This window comes from Zootoca vivipara, chromosome 17 (assembly GCF_963506605.1).
Source record: "Zootoca vivipara chromosome 17, rZooViv1.1, whole genome shotgun sequence".
In the NCBI taxonomy this organism is placed as follows: Eukaryota; Metazoa; Chordata; class Lepidosauria; order Squamata; family Lacertidae; genus Zootoca; species Zootoca vivipara.
In genome coordinates this window covers 7,935,100-7,959,251 of record NC_083292.1, presented here as the reverse complement: position 1 = coordinate 7,959,251, position 24,152 = coordinate 7,935,100, and the positions used below count along the sequence as shown (strand labels likewise).

The 24,152-nt window shown below is 44.4% G+C and overlaps 1 protein-coding gene across 2 annotated transcripts in view; it reads right to left on the bottom strand.

Annotated features, from left to right (window-relative positions):
* The window catches only part of ADGRD1 (adhesion G protein-coupled receptor D1), a 259,370-nt gene that overhangs the window by 59,759 nt on the left and 175,459 nt on the right, over positions 1-24,152 (bottom strand). For both annotated transcript variants that reach the window (XM_035097840.2, XM_035097838.2), the window contains one exon: positions 19,722-19,875. In XM_035097840.2, the coding sequence (XP_034953731.2) occupies positions 19,722-19,875 (154 nt within the window). The remainder of the gene's footprint in view (positions 1-19,721; positions 19,876-24,152) is intronic.

The following is a 24,152-nucleotide window of genomic DNA, read 5'->3' as shown; positions in this document are numbered from 1 at the left end:
TTAACATTTCTTTTTAAATAATCAGAATGCAAATTTTAAATCTATCTGCAACAATTTTGGGACAGTATAATAATGTTACAGAAATGCTTTGGGAAAATGAATGTTAAGGGAGCTCGAATGAATTATAGCATTTTGAATATAATCTTCTTATATTTCCTAATATGATTTCTATGCATTCATTCTTGAAGGCACGCTTCCTCTCCAAAAGAGCTTATAACCTAAATACAACTAGATTTTATAAACAAAAAAAAGCCTATCAGTACTTCTGACAGCAATAGTCTTCTGCAGGAATCCTCTATTTTTGCAAGCCTGTTTACCAGCAATGAAAAGAGGTCCCTACTTTCATTATTTGGGTTGGGGGAGCTTTGACTTAGATCAGGCTTCCTCAACCTTGGCCCTCCAGATGTTTTTGGCCTACAACTCCCATTATCCCTAGCTAGCAGGACCAGTGGTCAGGGATGATGGGAATTGTAGTCTCAAAACATCTGGAGGACTGAGTTGAGGAAGCCTGACTTGGATGGAAGTGACTTCAATGGCAGCTGTATTTCCCAGGTCCTCACCTGTCCAACGTGCAACATATATTTCCTCCACTCGCCCATGCAGAGTGAGGGCAATGTGATACAAGGAGCACTGCCTTCACTTTTAATTGACTTCATTTGCCTTCAGTGTTATCAGCAGGAAAAATCTGATTGGCCGTTTGGCACTGAGACATCATGTTCACAGCTTTCTGGCCAATTGGCTGAGACCACATTGTGGAGGAAGAAGCAGCTCTGGGGGAAGAAATATATATATTCCTCAAGTGGCTGCTTAGAGAAACAATGCTATGTTACTGGCCCCTTGGCTCCGTTAGGCAACCCCAGATGCAAAAGGAGGAGGTGGTGGTAGGAGGGAGGGAGGAACTGGATGTCACTCAGGAATGGAGGAGATAGATCTTCTCCAGGGCCAGATTTAGGTTTGATGAGGCCCTAAGCTACCGTACTGAAGGTAATGGGGCCCTTTGTATGTCCAGCTGTCCTTTGTCAACAACAAATTGTCACTGTTTTTTTGTGTGTGTTGAATATATGCTATATGGTAATTTATGGACCTAATATGTATCTAAAGCCATTTGCACCAAAAATATGTATTTTATCAAAGTAATTGTTGAACTGAAATACAATTAAGAAGAAGTATATGGGGCCCTAAGCTATAGCTTGTTTAGCTTATACATAAATCCGGCACTGATCCTCCCCTTTAAATGTGAGGTGTCTGGAAGGAGCTCTGTTTCAAGAACCTTCCTGCAGAGGCCATGGACTCATCACAGGGAGAGCAGGACTTCAACCAGCTAGAGGGAGGGGCTGAACAGGAGAAGCTGGTAGTGGAGCAGCAGGAGAACGTAAGAACATAAGAAGAGCCAGCTGGATCAGGCGATGGTCCAGCTAGTCATAGAATCATAGAGTTGGAAGAGACCACAAGGGCCATCCAGTCCAACCCCCTGCCAAGCAGGAAACACCATCAAAGCATTCTTGACATATGGCTGTCAAGCCTCTGCTTAAAGACCTCCAAAGAAGGAGACTCCACCACACTCCTTGGTAGCAAATTCCACTGCCGAACAGCTCTTACTGTCAGGAAGTTCTTCCTAATGTTTAAGTGGAATCTTTCTTGTAGTTTGAATCCATTGCTCCGTGTCCGCTTCTCTGGAGCAGCAGAAAACAACATTTCTCCCTCCTCTATAGCAGTGTTTCCCAACCTTGTGCCTCCAGATGTTTTGGGACTACAACTCCCGTCATCCCTAGCTAGCAAGACCAGTGGTCAGGAATGATGGGAATTGTAGTCCGAAAACAGCTGGAGGCACAAGGTTGGGAAACACTGCTCTATAGGACATCCTTTTATATATTTGAACATGGCTATCATATCACCCCTTAACCTTCTCTTCTCCAGGCTAAATATACCCAGCTCCCTAAGCCGTTCCTCATAAGGCATCGTTTCCAAGCCTTTGACCATTTTGGCTGCCCTCCTCTGGACACGTCCCAGCTTGTCAGTATCCTTCTTGAACTGTGGTGCCCAGAACTGGACACAGTACTCCTGTCAAGTATCCTGTTTGCACAAAGGCCAACCAGATGCATGTGGGAGGCCAGCAAGATGTATTTGAGCACAAGAGCACTTTCCCCTGCTATGGTTTCCAACAACTGGCATTTGGAAGCAGTCCTGCTTCCAACTGTGGAGGCAGAGGACAGGCATCGTGCCTAATGGCCGTGACAGTCGTGTTGCTGAGAGCCAGGTGCACCAGCCCAAGCACCAGCATGTGTGTTTGGGCCCGGAAGACTCATAGGGCGAGAGAGTCCCATATGTGAGCTCGCCCCACCTCATCTTGAAAAGTTTGGCCATGGGGTGTATTAACTGTTGCAAAACTATCTTGCTTTCCTATCAGTTAGGAACCTCTTCCCTTGCTTGTGTACCTTAGAATCTTGCCTTCTGAACCTGATGCTCGCTGATGAACCGGTACTGATCTTGGTGTGAAAAAAGATCTCACCCTTGCTTGCAAGTAGGAGTTGCTGTCATGTTTAGGGATGGGAGCCTGACAAATAAACAGCAAGCCAATGGATCGGCCCCACCACCTTTAACAGAGTCCCCTTTTGACACCCGAAATGCTCACTTGCAAACGTTCAGCACAGCCATAATGATTACTTTCTTGGACAGCTATATTATGTTAACTGACCCTTGGGAAGGAAGAGGGTAAGCTTGCTGATGGCCAGGAGTTGCAATTTGTCCAGAAAACCTGATCAATAAACGTGGCCCTGAACCGCGGTTATTAAAAGGTGATCGCTGGCCTTGCTACTGTAGATAACAATATTCTGTATCTTTGATCCAGCTTCCCAGAAAGAAAAGGAAAATCTAATCTATTTTGCTTCTGCTCTCAGCACTGCCTCCCAGGAAAAGCAATATCACCCTCATCTCCTTTAATAACACTCCAGAGTCAATGGCTCCCAATCCAAGCCGCTAAAAATAGCTTCCAAAATAGAAAGTACAACGAAGTCTCCCTGGAGATAATATGATCGGCACAGTTACCGCATAAAAATGTCACCAGCCAGTTACTCTCTCTTGAGAGCTACCAAAAGGGGGTGGGGGGAGGGAGAATGTTGTGATTTGCTCAAATGAATGGCAACCGATAACCCTACATGGGGGAGAATGAAACTGCATGTTTTGGGGGAAGAATAATCACGTTGCAATGTATGTTGGGAGAAATGGTTTGCTTTCACAAGGCTGCATAGATTCCAGGGCAGAATAGAATAGAATAGAATAGAATAGAATAGAATAGAATAGAATAGAATAGAAGAGTGGTACCTCAACTTCCGAATGCCTCGACTCTGAAGGTTTCGACTTACGAAGTCGGCAAACCCGGAAGTATTTTCGCCACACGCGCGTTCTGCACCTGCGTATCTGCGCATGCGCAAAGCACAAAATCGTCCTTCACGCATGCGCAAAATGGACGCTTCAACATCCAAAGGTTTCGACTTACGAAGAGCGCCGTGGAACGGATCGCCTTCTGTGACGACCCGTGTCCCACTCTCTCTTACTATCACTGCGACACAGGAATCCAGAGGGGAAAACACCCACCCTCTGCTCCTGCTGCCTCAAAAATCAACCCCTTTTACTGATGGGTTTCTTAGTAAGGAGAGCCTTCCAGCTTGCGTGACCTGGTACCTTAAGAAACTCTAGGCTGTCCCACGGAATAACCCCTTTGCCTCCAGTAAAGGGTCTCCCTCAGTTGGATTCCCCCACTGTAGAAGTTTGCCCTAGGCACTCTGGCAACTTCTTGGCACCTCAGGTTACCCTTCTAAGCCTCCTCCGTGTAACTTCAGGACACAAACCACCACCTCCCTGCCTGAGGTGAGTTTGGCCCTCTCTTGAGTCACCACGGCTGTGAGTCCTGGTACCTCGCTGGAAAAATACAGACGGACCTCTTGTTGGCAAAAACAGAGATGAAGTTTTATTGTGTTGAAAACATAAGTGATTCTTTAACGTGTCATTTATTAATTAGCTTTGTTCCAGTTGTACAAAATAAACTCAGTCAAACATTTAACTTTAAGTTGTCCTAGCCTCTTAACTGTCTTCATATAAGCCACCTCATAACACCACCCCACACCTTCCTCCCTCTCCCTCCTAACTGACCAAAACCGACACTCCCTCCTTTCAAACCGGGCACAGTCCCGCCCCCATCAGAGTTCTATGCCAGTCAGGCTGGAGGTGGGTTAACTCTTTGCCAGCCGGGCAGAAATAAACATTTTAAAAGTGCTTCAATTTGTCACATATCTCCCCCACCACAAAGACATTGCGTCGGCTTGCTCTTAATTAACTAGAGCAATGCCAAAGCAATGGGCTTGGGGTCCAAAATACTTCAATGCATTCTATAACATTCATATTACAAAGTCAACTAAATTAACATCTCATAAACTTGTACACAGATAAACCATGTTTGGCATGTGTCAGATTATAACGCCTAAGCACAAATGTTCTGCTAGGGTTATCACCGTTTCATATAATCATTTGCACCATTCTATACCTCTCAAAAATACCTGGATAAAGCGTCCGCTATGATGTTTTCCTTCCCACTTATGTGCTTGACATCAAAGGTGTAATCCTGTAACTGCATGCTCCACCTGATTAACTTGCTGTTGTTACCCTTCATTTGGTTTAGCCATTTCAGCGGTGAGTGATCGGTATATAGGGTAAACTTTCGGCCCCACAGGTAAGGCTTCAGTTTACCTACGGACCACAAAATCGCTAGGCATTCGAGTTCTATGGTGGAGAGGTGCTTTTCCCTCTCCAATAGCTTCCGGCTGATATATAATACTGGGTGTAAAAACCCTCCTTCTCCCTCCTGTGCCAGCACTGCACCTAAACCAACACCTGAAGCGTCCGTCATTAAATTAAAAGGGCAAAAGAAATCAGGTGCTTTTAAAATGGGCTCTGTCATCAGAGCAGCCTTTAAAAGTTCAAAAGCTTGTTGACACTGTGATGTCCAGATAATCTTGTCCGGGCGGCTTTTCTTCGTACAGTCACTCAACACAGCCGCGTGAGTGCTGAACTGGGGGATAAAACGCCTATAATAACCTATAGCTCCTATAAAGGCACGCACCTGCTTCTTAGTTTTGGGAGCCGGCCAGCTTCTGATGGCTTCCACTTTGTTAGTATCTGGCCTGATCACTCCCCCTCCGAGAACATGGCCTAAGTATTTAACCTGTCTTTTCCCCATCTGACACTTAGCCGCTTTTACTGTTAAACCTGCCGCTTTTATCCTCTGGAAAACCACACTTAGGTGTTGTAAGTGATCTCTCCACGATGGGCTAAATACCGCTATGTCGTCAATGTAAGCAAGGGCGAACGTATTCAGACCCCTTAGCATCCTATCGATGAGTCGCTGGAACGTGGCTGCCGCGTTCTTTAACCCAAAAGGCAGCACTTTAAATTCAAATAACCCATCTCTAGTGATGAAAGCGGTTTTGGGCTTATCTAAGGGATCCATTTCCACTTGCCAGTACCCTTTTGTTAAGTCCAGTGTAGATATATAATTCGCTTTTCCTATGGTCTCAACCAAGTCGTCCACCCGTGGCATGGGGTAAACGTCCGGCACGGTCACCTGGTTCAACTTTCTGAAGTCTACACAGGGACGAAAGGTATTGTCTGGCTTCCTGACCAAGAGCAGGGGCGATGACCAGGGGCTGTAAGAGGGCTCAATCAATCCCAGTGCAAGCATCTCCCTGATCTCTGAAGAGACCAAGTCGGCGTGCTCCCCCGTCACTCTGTAAGGAGGGGTAGCTATGGGTCTTGCTTCCCCCGTATCTATTTTATGAGTTGCTAGGCTGGTCCTCCCTGGGATGTTTGAGAAGATCTGAGCAAACTGAGCAAGGACTAATTTTAACTGCTCCTTTTGCTCTGGGGTCAGACTTTCATCGAATGACACCTCTGCTAGAGTTGTGCCCTTACTTAGTTCTCCCCACCCAGTTAAATGAATTCCTTGTGTCACCTTCCCCTTTACTTGCAACACCAACTTATTTCTGTCAAAATAAGGCTTAAGTAAATTTACATGAAAGTTTTTACATCGGTTCCCTTCCCCATCTAACTCTACCAAATAGTTCACCGCTGATATCCTCTCGACCACTTTGAAGGGACCGTCCCACGACATCTCCAACTTCTTTCGACGTCTTGTTCTTAACACGAGCACACTGTCACCAGGCTGGAAAGTTCTGTCTCTTGCGTGTGCATCATACCACTGCTTCTGTCGACGCTGTGCCTGCTGCAAGTTGTGAGCAGCTTGCTCCCGTAGCTCTTGAAGGTCGCTCTGCAGCTCCTGTAGATACGTCACAACATCAGGGCTGTCGATCTGCTCCTCCCCCGACCACGCTGCTTTCATCAAGTCTAGGGGTCCTCGTGGCTGTCGTCCAAATAGGAGTTCAAAAGGACTGAACCCGGTGCTCTCCTGCGGCACTTCGCGATAACCAAATAGGAAGTGTTGCAGCCTCTCATCCCAGTCGTTAGGATGATTGATGGAATAGGTTTTTAGCATCCGGCTCAGGGTCGAATTAAATTTCTCCGTCAAGCCATTCGACTGTGGATGATAAGCCGTAGTTTTAACATGCTTAATCCCACAAAGAGTTAAAAGCTCTTCCATGGTCTTGGACGTGAAGGATGTCCCTAAATCTGTTATAATTTCTTTGGGGAATCCCAGCCTTAAGAACACCGACATGAGGGCTTTTGCTACAGTCTTTGAGTCAATGTCCTTTAGAGGTATTGCTTCTGGATAGCGCGTAGCATAATCCACGAGGCATAAAATAAATTTATTCCCCCTTTTTGTAACTCTGGATATAGGCCCGAGGATGTCCACTCCTACTCTGGAAAAGGGCTCAGTAATTACGGGAATAGACTGTAACAAGCCTCGCGTTTTGTCCGCTCTTTTGCCTGCTTTTTGGCAGATCACACAGGACTTGCAATACTCTTTGATGTCTTTGCCCATCCCAGGCCAGTAAAATCTTGCTTGGATTCTATCACTAGTCTTTCTAATGCCTAGATGCGCTGCTGAGGGTGCGTCGTGTGCCATTTGTAGCACTTGCAACCGGTATGCTCTTGGCAACACTAACTGTTTCTTCCTTTCCCAAACAGCAGCAGTTTTCCTCCTCCTAGAAATTCTATACAGTCTTCCCTCAATGGTGGTAAATAAGCAGGGGTTCTCCACAGTTACTTCTGCAGTAGGACTTTGTGCTTTATCCCATAGCTCTTTTATAGTTTCATCCTCTTTTTGATCACTCAAGAATTGGGCACCGTGCTCCTGGACCACTGGCACGCTAATCAGCCCTTCATCCTCACCAGGCTCTATGGGTGACTCTATAACTGCAGGAGGATTACTCTCAGTGACTTGAGACTGTGACCTAGTTATCACTTGAATACGGTGCTTCTGACTAGCTAGGTCATTCCCTATTAAAAAGGGTACCTCCAATTCATTTAGGATTCCAACTCTCCATTTGCCACAAAATCCTTTGTAGGTAATATCAACTTCAGCTAATGGTACTTCAAAATGTGGGCCCCATATGCCTTTTAAACTATAGGACTGACCCTTGAGGTACTGCTCCTTTGGAACAAATTGTGATTTGACAAGTGAGACTTCTGCTCCTGTGTCCCTCAAACCTAAAAAAAACTGACCATTTAATTCAATTGGCTCCATGTAATCTTGGTTGCACTCCTGCTCAGCCCTCCAGACCTGTAAGACCTTAGAAGTAGTCTCAGCTGGACTGTCTGATTTCTCTGAGCCTTCTGTCTGAGGCGAGCTATTTTCCTGTGACTGCATTACCAGTTTTACTTGTTTAGCTGCAGTAGGTGTAGTTTGCGACTTAACCAGCAGGGGGCACCTGGCACGTACATGGCCCTCACGATTACAGAAAAAACAAGTGATTTTCTTAGACCCTGTCTTGTCAGAAACTGATTCCCTGACAGGAAAATTTTCTTGCCTGTCTTTATTTTCTCTGTTTCTCCATGGATTACCCTTCTGTGAGTGTTTTGGGAATGCTATTTCATTGAAATCTCCTTGTAGTTCGTCTAAGACCTCGGCAACCCCTGCCACAGTTTTCAGCTTTTTATCCCTCAAGAACCAACGTAAATTGCTAGGGATTTGCTTAAAAAATTGTTCTAAACAAATTAATTGTTTTAACTCATCAAAGTTCTTCACTCCACTCCCTTGAATCCATCTGTCAAGTAATTTATCTAAGCGGCTAGCTAGTTGGGCATAAGTCTCTTTATGTTCCTTTTTTGCCTCACGAAAAGCCTTTCTGCTTTGTTCAGCCGTGAGTCCACATCGAACCCTGACCCTTTGCTTAAATACTTGGTAACTTGACAGCTCTTCTTCCCTCAGGTCAGCATAAATTTCACTTAGTATCCCACAAATTTGAGGTCTTAAATAAAGCATCCAGTTCTCCTCAGGTATTTGAAATTCCACACAAACGCGTTCGAAGGTAAATAGAAACGATTCGACATTATCGTCTTTTCCAAATTTGGGGAACCTTTTTAAATTAATTGCGATACTATCATTATTAACTGGACTACTAGTTAATTCTGATCGCAAACGTATCTCTTCAAGCTTCATTCTGTCCTGTTCTAATTGAACCCTTAACCTCTCGGACTGCATTCTCTCCTCAGCTTCAATTCTAGCTTTTTCCCTCTCACTATCAATTCTAGCTTTTTCCCTCTCACTTTCAGATGCTATCTTTTCCCTCTCAGCTTCAATTCGGGCCATCTCAATTCGTAGTTTCATCAGTTCTACCTCAGAACCTGGGCTTCCCTCAGCCCCTTCCGTTCTTTCATCTCCTTTTGCCTCTCTGGGTTTTCTTACGTGAGTCATTTTCCTCACAGGAAAATCTTGACAGACTCAAACCAAACTAGGCGCGTGAGCTTTGAATTTCGATCACGACGCTGCCACCAAAAATGTGACGACCCGTGTCCCACTCTCTCTTACTATCACTGCGACACAGGAATCCAGAGGGGAAAACACCCACCCTCTGCTCCTGCCGCCTCAAAAATCAACCCCTTTTACTGATGGGTTTCTTAGTAAGGAGAGCCTTCCAGCTTGCGTGACCTGGTACCTTAAGAAACTCTAGGCTGTCCCACGGAATAACCCCTTTGCCTCCAGTAAAGGGTCTCCCTCAGTTGGATTCCCCCACTGTAGAAGTTTGCCCTAGGCACTCTGGCAACTTCTTGGCACCTCAGGTTACCCTTCTAAGCCTCCTCCGTGTAACTTCAGGACACAAACCACCACCTCCCTGCCTGAGGTGAGTTTGGCCCTCTCTTGAGTCACCACGGCTGTGAGTCCTGGTACCTCGCTGGAAAAATACAGACGGACCTCTTGTTGGCAAAAACAGAGATGAAGTTTTATTGTGTTGAAAACATAAGTGATTCTTTAACGTGTCATTTATTAATTAGCTTTGTTCCAGTTGTACAAAATAAACTCAGTCAAACATTTAACTTTAAGTTGTCCTAGCCTCTTAACTGTCTTCATATAAGCCACCTCATAACACCACCCCACACCTTCCTCCCTCTCCCTCCTAACTGACCAAAACCGACACTCCCTCCTTTCAAACCGGGCACAGTCCCGCCCCCATCAGAGTTCTATGCCAGTCAGGCTGGAGGTGGGTTAACTCTTTGCCAGCCGGGCAGAAATAAACATTTTAAAAGTGCTTCAATTTGTCACACCTTCATAAGTCGAGGTACCACTGTGGAATAGAATAGGTCTGTGAAGTTCATCTTGTCCAACCCAACGTGGTGCTCAAACACATGACCCTGTGATTAAGATCCATGTGTTTATGCTGGAGAATATGAGAAGTTGATTCCCCACCTGTTTGCTAACTTTACTTATATAGGTCTATGTTCCCAGGGTTTCTAACACAGGGGTGGGGGACCTTACTTTATCCCAAGGGCCACATTTCCTTCGGGGCCACCTTCTGGGGTCCACATGCCAGTGGTGGGCAGCGCTAGAGGCAGAACTACATGTTAAGTAACAGAAGGTTGTCCCCTGGCTGTAGGTGGGGGCCCCACAATTTTGGCCCATTGCTACCCAAAGGATGATTGTTGCTGTCTCATCATCTTTCTGTCTCATCAAGAAACTTTCTGTGTTTGGAGGGAGGTTCTCTCTTTGTCCTTCTTTGAAGTGAAAACATCAAATACCTGTGCAATCTGCTCTGCGCTTTTGGGAATGAAGCGGGTTTAAATTGGGGAGGGAAAATAATAAACAAATGCGCAACAGCTACGCACAGGAAAATATCAATGCCGAAACATTCATTCCGCAGAAACATTTCAGACAGGTCTGCTTAGGTGGTATATAGCCTTAACCTGCTTGCTTTACCCAGAGTGTATTTGAGATGTCCCCAGGATTTAACTTGATTATTTATCAGCTTAAAACTGCACTGGAGAAGAAAATTAAATAGAGAGCTCCCTGGCAAGATAATAAAACATATGCAGATGCAATGCCAGGCAGTCATCTGGATAACAAGAAGAGCTAATTCCATGAATGTAAAATGGTCTGCAGAGCACCCTGCTCAGTTCTCGTTTTCTTGGTTTTAATGGGATATTAGAAGATAAATTGTCAAAATTCCGGTGGTGTTTGGTGTGGCCAAACAACTGAATTTCATTACTCTGAAATAAACAGGTTGACTCACTAAGAACCAACCATTTGAGACACCGAAAAGGGAAGCAATCAAATTCACTTAGGGCCATAATGCTGGGTTTTCTTTGATAAATCTACCTACAGATAATGTAACACCCGCCACAAAAGGTGCTCATGCATTTCAGCACCTGCCTGGGCGTCTCGTGGTTGCTGGCAAGCTGTGAGATTTGGATGATCTTATGGCACAGCAAGTTGAGATAAGCACATTAAGGCCTCAAAGACACAAACAAGCGTTATTAACCAGGGCTGAAACAGAACCACTCGCAAAGTTTGGATTCTGGAAACATAGCCTTGTTGGTTCTTCAGCACTCCGCTTGCTGCAGAATTTCTTTTCTTATCTTTCATTAGGAGGAACTTTTACATAATACCTGCATCAGTGGCATTACAACAGGGGTGGGGGGCGGTGCACTCCCAATGGCATGTCTCCGGGGGTGACAAGGTGGCACACCGCCACGGCAGCGCGAGCAGCTATCGCACCGCCGCAGCTGCATGTAGAGGATCCTCCCTTTGTGGCTGCAGCTGCGAACAGAAGATCCCGCCCCTCCCAGCCTCCCTCCCTCCCCGACTCTCAGTAAGTGGCTCCTGCTTTGCCACTTTACAGTGAGCCAGGGAGGGGCAGACAGGAGCCACAGCTCCCCCCTTCCCGGGTTGCTGTAAAGTGGCAAAGCAGGAGCCGCTTATGGCAAGCCAGGGCCCTCCCTCCCACCCTGGCTCGCTGTAAGCGGCTCCCGCTTTGCCGCTTTACAGCGAGTCGGGGAGGGAGGGAGGGGGCCAGATGGGAGCAGTGGCTCCCAAGATGGCACAGCTTTGCCAGCACCCCGGCAAAGCAGCGTGGGGGATTGCTACGCCTCTGACCTGCACCACATTTTTAAGAACCTGATGGTTTAGTGTGACAGTACAGGCAATTAGGAGCTCCCTGCCTATTGATATCAGGCAGGAGCCTTCGCTGTACTCTGTTCGGTGCCTGCTGAAGACATTCTTTTTAAAGAATTTTTTTCCCATTACATTTTCAAAAGTTTTACATACAGTGGTACCTCGGTTTATGAACACAATTGGTTCCGGAAGTCTGCTCATAAACTGAAGCGTTCATAAACTGAAGCGAACTTTCCCATTGAAAGTAATGGAAAGTGGATTAATCTGTTCCAGATGGTCCGCGGAGTACTTAAACTGAAGCGTTCATAAACTGAAGCGAACTTTCCCATTGAAAGTAATGGGAAATGCATTAATCCGTTCCAGACGGGTCCGCGGAGTACTCAACCTGAAGCGTACTTAACCCGAAGCATGGGTGTAATTGGTTCCGGAAGTCTGTTCATAAACTGAAGCGTTCATAAACTGAAGCAAACTTTCCCATTGAAAGTAATGGAAAGTGAATTAATCCGTTCCAGATGGGTCCACGGCGTTCGTAAACCGAAAATTCGTAAACTGTGGTGTTCACAAACCGAGGTTCCACTGTATATACTTCAATACATAGATTTGTCTTTTTTCAACTTCCCATCCCATTTCCCATGGTGTTTTAGTTTCTTCCCCATTGCTGCACAATGCCTTCTTTTTCTTACAACATCACTTCAATACTCTATTCTCTCATTCCTTTTGTTGATCATATCTTGAATCTTGCTCACAAGTCCATCAAGCTATAGTATTTTCCTAAATAGTCCAAAAAGGGCTTCCCATCTTCCACAAAACAATAATCATTAGAGATTCTTATTTTGGCTCTTCACTTTGCCATTTCTGCATAATCTATCACCATATTTATCCATTCTTCTTCCTTCCATTTTTATGCAATAAAGAATCTTAGCCACTGTTGCTACATACATAAATAATTAAAAACACCTTTTGGGGAACTTCTGTCCCTGGAGACATTTTTATTACAGGCCTACCCAAGATGTTTAGAAAGTTTATTTGTTTCAGTCCATTCTATTCTATTGTGGTTTTAACTTTCTCTATGTTTTAAATTAGGGACCCAGGTGGCGCTGTGGGCTAAACCACTGAGCCTAGGGCTTGCTGATCAGAAGGTCGGCGGTTCGAATCCCTGTGACGGGGTGCGCTCCCGTTGCTCGGTCCCAGCTCCTGCCAACCTAGCAGTTCGAAAGCACATCAAAATGCAAGTAGATAAACAGGAACCGCTATAGCAGGAAGGTAAACAGTGTTTCCATGTGCTGCTCTGGTTTGCCAGAAGCGGTTTTGTCATGCTGGCCACATGACCTGGAAGCTATACGCCAGCTCCCTCGGCCAATAATGCGAGATGAGCGCGCAACCCCAGAGTCGGTCATGACTGGACCTAATGGTCAGGGGTCCATTTATCTTTATCTTTATGTTTTAAATTATGGCTATATACTGATAATTTCATAGTTTTTTTCCCTTTTTTGTAAATCGCTTTGAGGTATTCCCCACAATCAAGGGATATACAGTGGTACCTTGGTTCTCAAACTTATTCCCTTCTAGAAGTCTGTTCCAAAACCAAAGCGTTCCAAAACCAAGGCGTGCTTTCCCATAGGAAGTAATGCAAAATGGATTAATCCATTCCAGACTTTTAAAAACAACCCCTAAAACAACAATTTCACATGAATTTTACTATCTAACGAGAACATTGATCCGTAAAATAAAGCAATAAACAATGCACTGCAGTCACACAATCAATCAATCAGTAGCTGAACTGGGTTCCACAAAGTCACAAAAACAAAACAAAAAAGCCGCAAAAACAAAAACACAAAATAAATAGCAAAAACAGACAGATCTCAGCATAACACTCAAAACAGAAGTGTGGCACTCAAATCGGAAGCGTAACATTCAAATCGGAAGCATAACATACCAAGATATCTGAAGGAGTGTGCATGCACACGAAAGGTTACACCAAGAACAAACTTAATTGATCTCTAAGGTGCTACTGGACAATTTTTTTATTTCTTTATATATTTCAACTGCATCAGACCAACACAGCTACCTATCTGAATGTAAATAGTGTGTTTGTGTATAATGGTATGTGCTGGTATAGACCAAGTAAATGCAACTCTGCTAAATGGCTGCTTTCTGCGGTGACCTTAAGTGCATCAATGAGGTTCTGCAATGTATACACAAAAAACACACCAACAGGAAACACCCCTTGATGTGCTTCCCTGGGCTTTAAGTCAAGCATGGGAAGGCAGGATGGCTGGTTATTGAATGCTATGATTAACACACTTGCCTGTTTTGTTTTAAGGGAGGTTCTTCCATAGGCACACACATGCGCACGCACACACACAGTGGTAGCTCGGATTACAAACCACTGGCAGAGCTTCGTTCTCCCCTTCCTACGCTCCTGTTACAAACACTTCGGGTTACAGACTCCGCTAACCTGGAAGTTGTACCTTGGGTTAAGAACAGAACAGAAATCGCGTTCCAGCGGCGCAGCAGCAGTGGGAGGCCCCATTAGCTAAAGTGGTACCTCAAGTTAAGAATGGTTTCAGCTTAAGAATGGACCTCCAAAACAAATTAAGTTTGTAACCAGAGGTACCACTGTATATATCAAAAATAACAATAAACAGCTGCTAGCTGTGTGGTAGGTAGTCTTCCTGGCTTCCCATACTTACGATAATAATGCCCAGCCATGGACATTGCAGTTTTCAGGAACTGCTTCCCCCTATGAAGGCTGAAGAAGGCGGATGATCAGGGAGCCCATTTGCAGAAAGGGCACCCAACCATGACTCCCTGAATTTTTCCCCTTTGATAATATTTGAATCCAGTTTATTTTCTCATTATTTGATGGAGAATATTAAGGGAGGAGAGAATGAAGCTTTCTTTCTTTCTTTCTTTCTTTCTTTCTTTCTTTCTTTCTTTCTTTCTTTCTTTCTTTCTTTCTTTTTGACACAACACAATAAAAACCAAAATATGCTAAAGCCCTATGATTTGCAAGGTTCCTTTTCTTTCTTTCTTGGGCATGCACTTGGAAAAGGTATCTCCTGCTTCTAGAAAACAGTATAGTCCAAAAGGATATTCATTTCCCATTTTCTGGGGACGAATTAATCTTGCCAAATTGATATTTTTTTTCATAGCCTCTAGGAAAGGAGGCCAGGAACTTCCTCTAGCATAACAGCAAAGAAGCAATTGCCAAGGTGGCAAAATCTATCTTTCCAAGAGTTCAGAGCCCAGACTCCTCCAAGCTGAAATCCCAAAGGTAAGCAAGCAAATAAATAAACCAAAATGTCCTGGAAGGCAGGAGAGAGGTTAAGTGAAAAAGTCCAGCAGAAACCATTTTTCATATGACAAACCATCTCACTAAGGAGGGGGGAGGGATGAGGAATAGAATAATAGAATCTTAGAGTTGGAAGGGACACCAAGGGTCATCTAGTCCAACCCTCTGCAATGCAGGAATCTCGGTTAAAGCATCCATGGCAGATGACAATCCAACCTCTCCTTAAAAACCTCCTTCTGGGGTCTACCACCTTCTGCGGAAGTCCATTCCACTGTCCAACAGCCCTTACTGTCAGAAAGTTCTTTCTGGCGTTGATTCAGAATCTCTCATCTTATAACTTGAAACATTGGCTCAGGTGCCACCATCCTGGGCAGGAGAAAACAAGCCTGCTCCATTTTCCATGTGCCACATGAAAGAGGGAGCAAGCTTGTTTTCTCCTACCCAGGAGAGTAGGACCCAAACCAAGGGTGAACCACAATTTATTTATTTTTTAATGTGATGTGCCACTTATCTTCGGTTCTGAATCACTTAGGCAACAGGGCAATTTTCTGACAATTCTCCAAAGAATTCTATAAGGAGAAGGCACTTCCCCCCCCTCTCCACCCCCTTCCTGACAACAGGAAGCTTCGTAAGCAAAGGCTCACAGTTCTTTGCACTTGGCAGAATGAACGCCAACGGGAGATTTTGGATGAGTGGGAACATTTGGTGCACTGCCTCTCTGATTACTGCCGAATTTGTTTTACTAAACTAATTTCTCCTACGCCATCCAAGCAGATGCTGAGGTTTAAGCCAACAAATCCCTTGTTTGCAGTAACACCCCTCCTCCCACCCCTTTGATCCTGCATCTATTCTCCAATGCCTGCTAAGGGCAGATGCACACTAGGGTTAAGCTGGATGTTTTCCAATAAACATTTCCAGAGCTCTTGGGAGAGGATAAAGAGTTTCTTGACCCCACCAAAGCTTACTATTCTCATGCCAGCTTCATTTTTATTTTTAATGGTCTTCTTTTTTACAGTGACATCCCGATGCAGTCAAATAGCATGGCTGCATTGAGATGTCACTGAGGGCATGCAAGGCTAAAAGTGCTTCAGAGTAAAGGCAAGGTCTGTTGAAGAAGTATTGCCCTCACTCTAAATTCCCTTGGCGATGTTAGGATTCTTGCTCCGTGTTTGCAGTCATGGGATTGTTGTCTATCACATGACAGTGTATGTTTTCATTCCACAGTGTGGGAAGTGAAGGAGAGAGGATGTTTTGGTGTTACTGTGTTCCGTGAAGTGGGACTATTGTCCTTTGTTCTTTTTCTCTTTCCTGTCTGATGAGAAAGAGGAAGGAGCTAAGTCAGAATGCTCCAACTGTATTATATGTAAATAAACATAGATTAGCCAAAATGCTGTAGTACCGAGTTCTGTTACGCAAACTGCAAATACTCTGCAGGTTCATAAGTGTGCTAATGCCTTTTGGTATCAGTCGCTGTGATGTTCGGGCTGGTGAAAGCTTTTGAAGCTCCCGAATGAACGACCAGGAGGGAGAGAACATGCCAGTCGGGCATGTGTCTCTGCCAGGGTCCTACAGGTGAGTAGGACGATTATAACAGGCAATATCATAACCAGATCAGATTGGCTTTAGTGGAGAGCAGGTTTGTGAGAGCAGAGCATAAGTGGCTGTGATAGATTTTGGGAGTGGTCTGTTTCTTTTCCTGGTCATGCCACCCATATTTCTGAGATTTGGAAGGCTTCCCAAATGCTTTTTAATTATTTATTTCATTAAAAACCTTATATACTGATTGATTGCAGAAAAGACTTCAAAGCGGTTTACAAAAAAAGATAAAGCAATAAAATGATCACTAAAAATTTACAACCATGATTTAAGCTGCTGGGACATAATGAATGAAGGTTTAATAATGTATTCCTATGCTTCATTAATCTACCTAATAATGGGATTTAAACACTCCTACTGAGGCTCTCTGTGTGTAAGCCCTGTGGTTTTTTAAAAAAAACAGGCACTAGCCTAGTTAATCCAACTGAGGATGGCCTGGAAAAAAGCAGGTGAGAGGCATAGCCTGGGGTAGGAGCATGACCAAGGGAGAGTTCTAAGAGCAAATCAGAAGGCCTGGGGAGCTTAGTAATACTAAGTTGAATTTTTATTTGAGAATTATCGAGAATTTGTAAAGATAATGAATGTAATGAGCCCAAATGTTTGATAATGGAATATGTGGTGTGCGAAAACTAATAAAAATTAATTTAAAAAAAACAGAAGGTCTGGGGAGCCACATTCAATTCCTGACCCAAGTTTCCCCACCCTTGTTTTAGCTCCCAAAGGGCTTCTGGTGCAATTTACAATTATCAGTAATGAGACAGTCCCTGCCCTCTGGATTTACAATCCAAAGGACATGAGACAAGAGGAAAAGGAGGGGAAAGAAAAATGGGAAACGCAAGCACCAGTTCATAAAGCTACAATCTTCTCAGTGTTGTTGTTTTTAATGATCAAAATATATCTGCATGTGTTGAGAGGATATATTTAGCAATGTGCGTTTTGAGAGCAAATCCATTTAAAATTTAATATTCTGAGAAGAAATGGTTCTATTAACAGGAATTTAAAAGCAGGTTTCCATGTGTGTGTTTTTTTTAAAGAAAACAAAATGTGCTGGTTAATGCAGACATGGAAGAGAACAGGGGGCAGATCCAACATTCTCTAACCACTAGTGCAAGATCCCTTGTGCCAGCAGATGACAGATTTTAAACTGCGCACAGCAAAATAATCCAACACAACAACTGTGTTACTGGTTGCTTGTTGTGCAACAGCTAATTCATGTTGTGCAATCCATCACACAAGACTCTTTGGCAATGTACTTGTGTTTTCCCTTGCACAACAATGTTCTGCCAGTGCAACAAGTATAGCAGTAAGTGACTAAGTTAGCGCTACAATGGATGCAACCCAGGACTATCGGAGAACACGTGTAAAATTGAAGTGGACCTGAAACAGAATGATTTGCCCATCCCTATTCCTAATGTAATGTTTCAGTCTTAAAAAGAGAGAGAAAAGAAACCCAGGAAATTCAGAACTCCACAATATGGAGAGAAATTCCTTGATGAGAATTGCAAAAGGATCTTCAGCTGGCATTTGAATTTTCTCTTTGACAACAAGCTGGTTTGCCTTCTGAACATAGCATGCTTAACAATCTGTACGTGATAGGTGGATGCAGAAATATAGAGCTTTCACTCAGACACAGAGAGAGGGAGGAAGGGAGGGAGAGGGAGAGGGAGAGAGTTTTGCCTTATAAAATAGCACATTACTCATGGCTATGGGATCCAGTGGTCTAAAGTGACCCAGAGAGAAACAAGGAAGATGAAACTTTGTAATTAGAAATAAAGGTGTCAGAAGGAGAGGTGGAGAAGAACAGGCAGCGAGGATGACCAGAAAACATAAGCAACAATTAATACACATATAAATGGATGTCACTCACCTGTCGCTTCCCCAGACCACAGCCTAGCTGTTAATTATTCCAATCACAATGATGATATAGCTACATAATTGCTGTAATTGGTTCTTGATTCAGCTCCTAAATGTATGCGTGCGTGCTTAAGAGATAATGCATGTTTTAAAATATTTTCTAAACGATCCACAATTACACTGATAATTTGCCTTTGATCATTCATGTTTTTTGTTCCTAGAGTGTTTGTTACTCCCTCTTCTTTTCTTTCCAGATCGGAAAGCTTTGACAAGCATAATTCTTACCTCCCCAGAACAATGCCAGTGAGGCAGCCTTTGTCTTGCAGAGGGGAAGGAATGGATGCAAATGAGGTTCAGTGTCAAAGTGGGGGGGTTAAAAATAATAATGATTATGATGGGGAGAAGAAGGGATGTCAGAGAATTCCAACAGAAACAGGAGCAGAAATTGCTGGTGTCTGCTTATTAATCCATTCCTTGGGACACAAATGAATCAAGTGAATTACGGCAGTATCCACTACAATTGTTTTTGTTTTTATTCCGCAAATGATACCAGTACGTTTCTGCTCCAAGCTGCATACAGTTTTGCTCAGTTTGCTCTAAGATTACACCCGCAAGCTCCTTTAATACCCTTGGATGCAGATCATCAGGCCCTGGAAATTTGAATTCATTTCGAGAAGTGTTCACCCTATCTTGGGCTGCAGCTCCCTCCTTGCATCACTTACAGTGGTACCTTCTTATGTGACCGGGATCCGTTCTGGAGCCCTGGCCGCTAGCCGAAAAGGATGCAGGGCAGGGTGCTGCACAGGGCCGTCTCAAGCCGGCCGGGCACCCTGGTGCCGTGGCATGGAGATTGCTCCGGTCCCCCCGCCCTGGTGGGCGGGCACAGCGTGCAGCATGGCTTCCGCACGGCTTCGCCGCACAGTGCCCTCCTGCCGGCCCCGCGCCACCGAGGCTACCCCTAGAGCCGGGCCTGGTGCTGCATCTGCGCATGTGCATGGAATGGTTTGCGCTTCTGTGCATGAGCGAGAGGCAAACTCGGAAGTAACCCATTCTGGTACTTCTGGGTTTGCCTTGGATGTTCGCTGGAATGGACGCTAGACGAGGCGGACGTTCATGGAGGCATTACTGTATTCTGTTATCACTAATTTGGGTCTGCTCTTCTTTTAGGTGAAGATAGAGGCAAAGTAGATGTTGGGCAGTTCCACCTTCTCTCTGTCACCCAATAGCATTTGTGCGCATTTTGAATGCCAACTCTTTAGGAAGACCCCTTTCCACCCACTTTAGTCCAAAGGAAGGAGAAAAATATAAACACGAAGAGCCCTACTGGATCAGGCCAAAGGTCCATCCTGTTCTCAACAGTGGTCAAAGCAGATGCCTATAGGAACCCTGCAAAAAACAAACAAACCCAACATTGCTTACCCCATCCAATTCCATAGTAGTATAAATGCTTGCTTTCTTCAGATCCAAACACTTTGATCACCATACTGTAGAGATGAAATCCTTCCACTAGCATCCATGCAAAAGCACTCAAGAAGAAGAAATGGAGGAGAACGGCGAGGATTTTGCAGGGCACCTAAAAAGTGGAAGCAAGCAAATAAATATCAAAATGCACAAAAATGTCAAAACTGTTGGTGCAAAAAACCAAAAACAAAACTATATAGGAAGGAGAATTCCTGAATGCCAAGATCCAAATTTGGGGCAAGTATTCTTTGGTGAGAGAACCCCAACAGAGATTTAAGGTCACAAGATATGCAAAGAAGTAAAACATGAAAATATGAGCTGTTAGACCTTTAAAATATGCCATTCCAAATGAGAGTCAAAACTTCATTCTTCCCCCAGCAGAGGAAAAGAACACACGTGGTAAGTTAAAAAAAGAATTACTTACAAACTCTTGGAAATTCAGATACATGTGCTTCAGAAAAGTTGCAAAGGCAATAAAACTTAGTTCCAAAGTAGTAAAAGTTCTTATGTTATTGGTATAACAACTCAAGAGTGGCTGGTGAGAGCCATATGGTTGAGCTGAAGCAATCAGCTCAAACCTTTTCACATGATGAGCTTCTCAAAAAGACTGGGGCGGGAATAATAGGCTTGATTACCTATTTCCTCCCAAGATAAGGGAAGTGACACAGCTAAGCTTGACAGGACAGCTTACTTTATGGAGTTAACCATTTCATGCATTAATTAGACTTAAGCATGTTGGTTTCATGATAATAGCGCTCCCACATAACCATCCAATGCACCATTTCCAATCATATTTATTACAATACAGATACCAAATGCCTGAACTGTGTCACATACATTTTCTCAGCAATTTCTCCAGCTCCCATGTTTTCATCCTCATATTATAGATGCAAAGACTGAAGCTCATACTATCTTGCTTATGGACTCTATCCTGTCTAAAAGGTTTATGACTGCTCTTAGGTATGAACTAAGGCTGAGGTTGGGACCCAGGTGGCGCTGTGGGCTAAACCACTGAGCCTAGGGCTTGCTGACCAGAAGGTCGGCAGTTCGAATCCCTGTGACGGGGTGAGCTCCCGTCGTTCGGTCCCAGCTCCTGCCAACCTAGCAGTTCGAAAGCACCTCAAAGTGCAAGTAGATAAATAGGAACCGCTACAGCGGGAAGGTAAACGGTGTTTCCATGTGCTGCTCTGGTTTGCCAGAAGCGGCTTTGTCATGCTGGCCACATGACCTGGAAGCTATACGCTGGCTCCCTCGGCCAATAATGCGAGATGAGCGCGCAACCCCAGAGTCGGTCACGACTGGACCTAATGGTCAGGGGTCCCTTTACCTTTATCTTTATGGCTGAGGTTAAAGAACAACTATGACTGAGGTTAAAGAGGAACTTCTTGGAGGCTGCAAAGGTGACAAGGGTGGATATGAAGCTGCCTTATAACATCGGACAATTGGTCTATCTAGCTCAGGACTGCCTACACTGGCTGGCAGTAGCTCTCCAGGCTTTCATAGAGAGGTCTGTCCCAGCCCTACATGGAGATGGCAGGGACTGAACCGGGAACTTTCTGCATGCAAAGCAGATGTTGTGCCACTGAGCTATGGATGAATCTGTCAATTTTGGTTTCCCTCGGATTCTCACCCCCCCCCCCCGGTTTTAAATTCAGTTCTCCACATTTCCACAGCAATTTCCATTTGTGAATTTCTCCTAAGAGAAATGTATTTTTTTAAAATGTATTTTAAACTAAAATACACGTTTTTGGGAGCAATTTCCCCTGGTATATGGATTTTTGTACACAGTACTGTTTGATTGGAGGACTGCATTGCAAAATTCAGACAAGTGTGAATTTTGAGGATTAGGTGTATTTTGGTTCACACACTGGTTCAAGTTGAATGGATTAGGTAGCTTGCCATTAAAGTGAAAACAAAATAAAATTTATCCCCTCTCTCTAAATCCTGTGTATATGTGCCCTTTTGTAGGTGCTTTGTGGAAGGTCTTACGAAACTGGGGAAAAGTTGCTCACTGAACTGGGGAACATCCCAGCATTGCCTAAGAATCACAGGGGTGCATCTTTTTCTTCCCACTCTCTGATGCATCCTTTCAACTTAGCCCAGGAAGCTAGACAAATGTCCTGAGGTTGCCTAAGCAACTAAACAGCTCTTTCTCTCTTACAACCGAGTCCAGTTTTCTAGGCAACACTGGAATTCTTGTTCTCACTTCCCACAATGCTCTAGAAGTGCCAGAACCTAGGCGAGCAACCCTGAGTTGCCTGAGAAAGTGGGCAACACTTGCTCCTTTGCATAAGCTCACTTCCTGGAAGAAGGTGAGCATTACCTTGTTACCTAGGCAACCCTGGAATGCTTCCTCTCTTCCTGCAAGACTGGGACTTAGGCAAGGATCCCTAAGTTGCCTAAGCAACTGAGTAGCTATCTCCTTTGACCGCAACATACTACTAGAGCCCTTTCCACAATGAGACAGAAATCTTCAGAGTAGTGGATCGTTGTGGGTGCAAATAAAAATAAGATGAAGCATTCGACAGAATTTCATGAAGTGTTAATTTGAGGTGGTGGACAGATCTTAATTTGAACTGTACAGTATTAGTTATGCCAGACTGGACAAATAGGCACGCATACACACCAGTCCAAAATGGATATCTTGATGGAGGAAAAGGAAAGTGTTAATTCAGGAACATCTGAAGAGCCTTTCTCTGCATTTACCGGTATTTCATTTCAGTATTTTTGTCCCACTTTTCTGGCAATTGTATCTCAAAGTGTCTCACATCAATAAAAGGGAGAGCATGAGTGAGTGAGCAAATGAGCAAATGAGAAAGAGAGGTCCTGCCATCACATTTATTAATGAAAAAGAAAAGATACACGAAAGAGAGAAGAGGAAGAGCAGGAGAAGGAAGAAGATCTGTTCTTCAAGGTCAGAAGAAAGGAGTCAACTTCAAGCATATATATCCAGCTTCAGGAACGATTAATCTGCTTTTGCTGGTGTTTTTGCTTGAATAGTAGCTGGTGACTCTTGTTCCTTGGGCTGCTGGCTGGTGCTAAACTTGCCTACTTCTATAGTCCCAGGGCCTCTGGTACTTGGAACTGTGTATTTCTTTCATGCAGGGACCCCCCCCCCCATACACACAGAGGTGCTCCCTCTCTAGTCTGATGGTTGAGGTCAGTTTGGTCTCCCAGATGCCATAAGGCTCTTCCTGAAAAGTTGGTGCAGTGCAGGAGATTCCTGCTGCTTTGAAAAAGGTGACGGTGTGGCCACTCCTAAAGAAACCTCTCCTTCATTGGAGGTTCTTAAACAGAGTTAAACAGAGACTTCACCTTGCCGACAAAGGTCTGTATAGTTAAAGCTATGGTCTTCCCAGGAGTGATGTATGGAAGTGAGAGCTGGACCATCAAGAAGACTGATCGCCGAAGAATGGATGCTTCTGAATTATGGTGCTGGAGGAGACTCCTGAGAGTCCCATGGACTGCAAGACGATCAAACCTATCAATTCTGAAGGAAATCAGCCCTGAGTGCTCACTGGAAGGACAGATCCTGAAGCTGAGGCTCCAATACTTTGGCCACCTCATGAGAAGAGAAGACTCCCTGGAAAAGACCCTGATGTTGGGAAAGATGGAGGGCACAAGGAGAAGGGGATGACAGAGGACGAGATGGTTGGACAGTGTTCTCGAAGCTACGAACATGAGTTTGACCAAACTGCGGGAGGCAGTGGAAGACAGGAGTGCCTGGCGTGCTATGGTCCACGGGGTCATGAAGAGTCGGACACGACTAAATGACTAAACAACAACAAAGCAGAGTTTGGATGGCCATCTGTCAGGGATTCTTAAGCTGTGATTCCTGCATTGTGGAGAGTTGGACTAGATGACCCTCAGGCTCCCTTTCAACTCTACAGTTCTATGATATTATAATTCCGCCTCAAAGAGATCATTACAGCTTTTCTGCCCAAGCTCCCCTTTTCCTGCATGCCAGTCCTGCTTGGTGAAAACAGCCAAGCTTAAAAAGTGGGTTGTGCACTCCTACGCCCTCCTCATGTAGGCATGTGTGTTTGTTTCCCTCTTGTGCTCATTGCATTCCCTTCTCGAGTGGGTTTTCTGATTTCACCGTAACTTGTTTCCGAGTGAGTGCTGGAGCTCTTCCTTCAAGAGACTATTGTGGTGGGATTAAGTCAAGGATTTCTTTGCAGTCCACCTTGCTCGGCTTTCTGTTCAAATGGGTTACAGACACAGCTTCCCCACTGCATTGAGAATGGTTTGTTTGTGTTTTGCTTTGTTGGGGCAAAAGATAAAGCATGCATTTTCCTCAGAAAACTAATTCATGTTATTATAATCCATGAAAGCCAGAGGTTTTCTCCCTTTGTTTTGTTTGTTTTGAATCCATCAAAAGAGAAAACA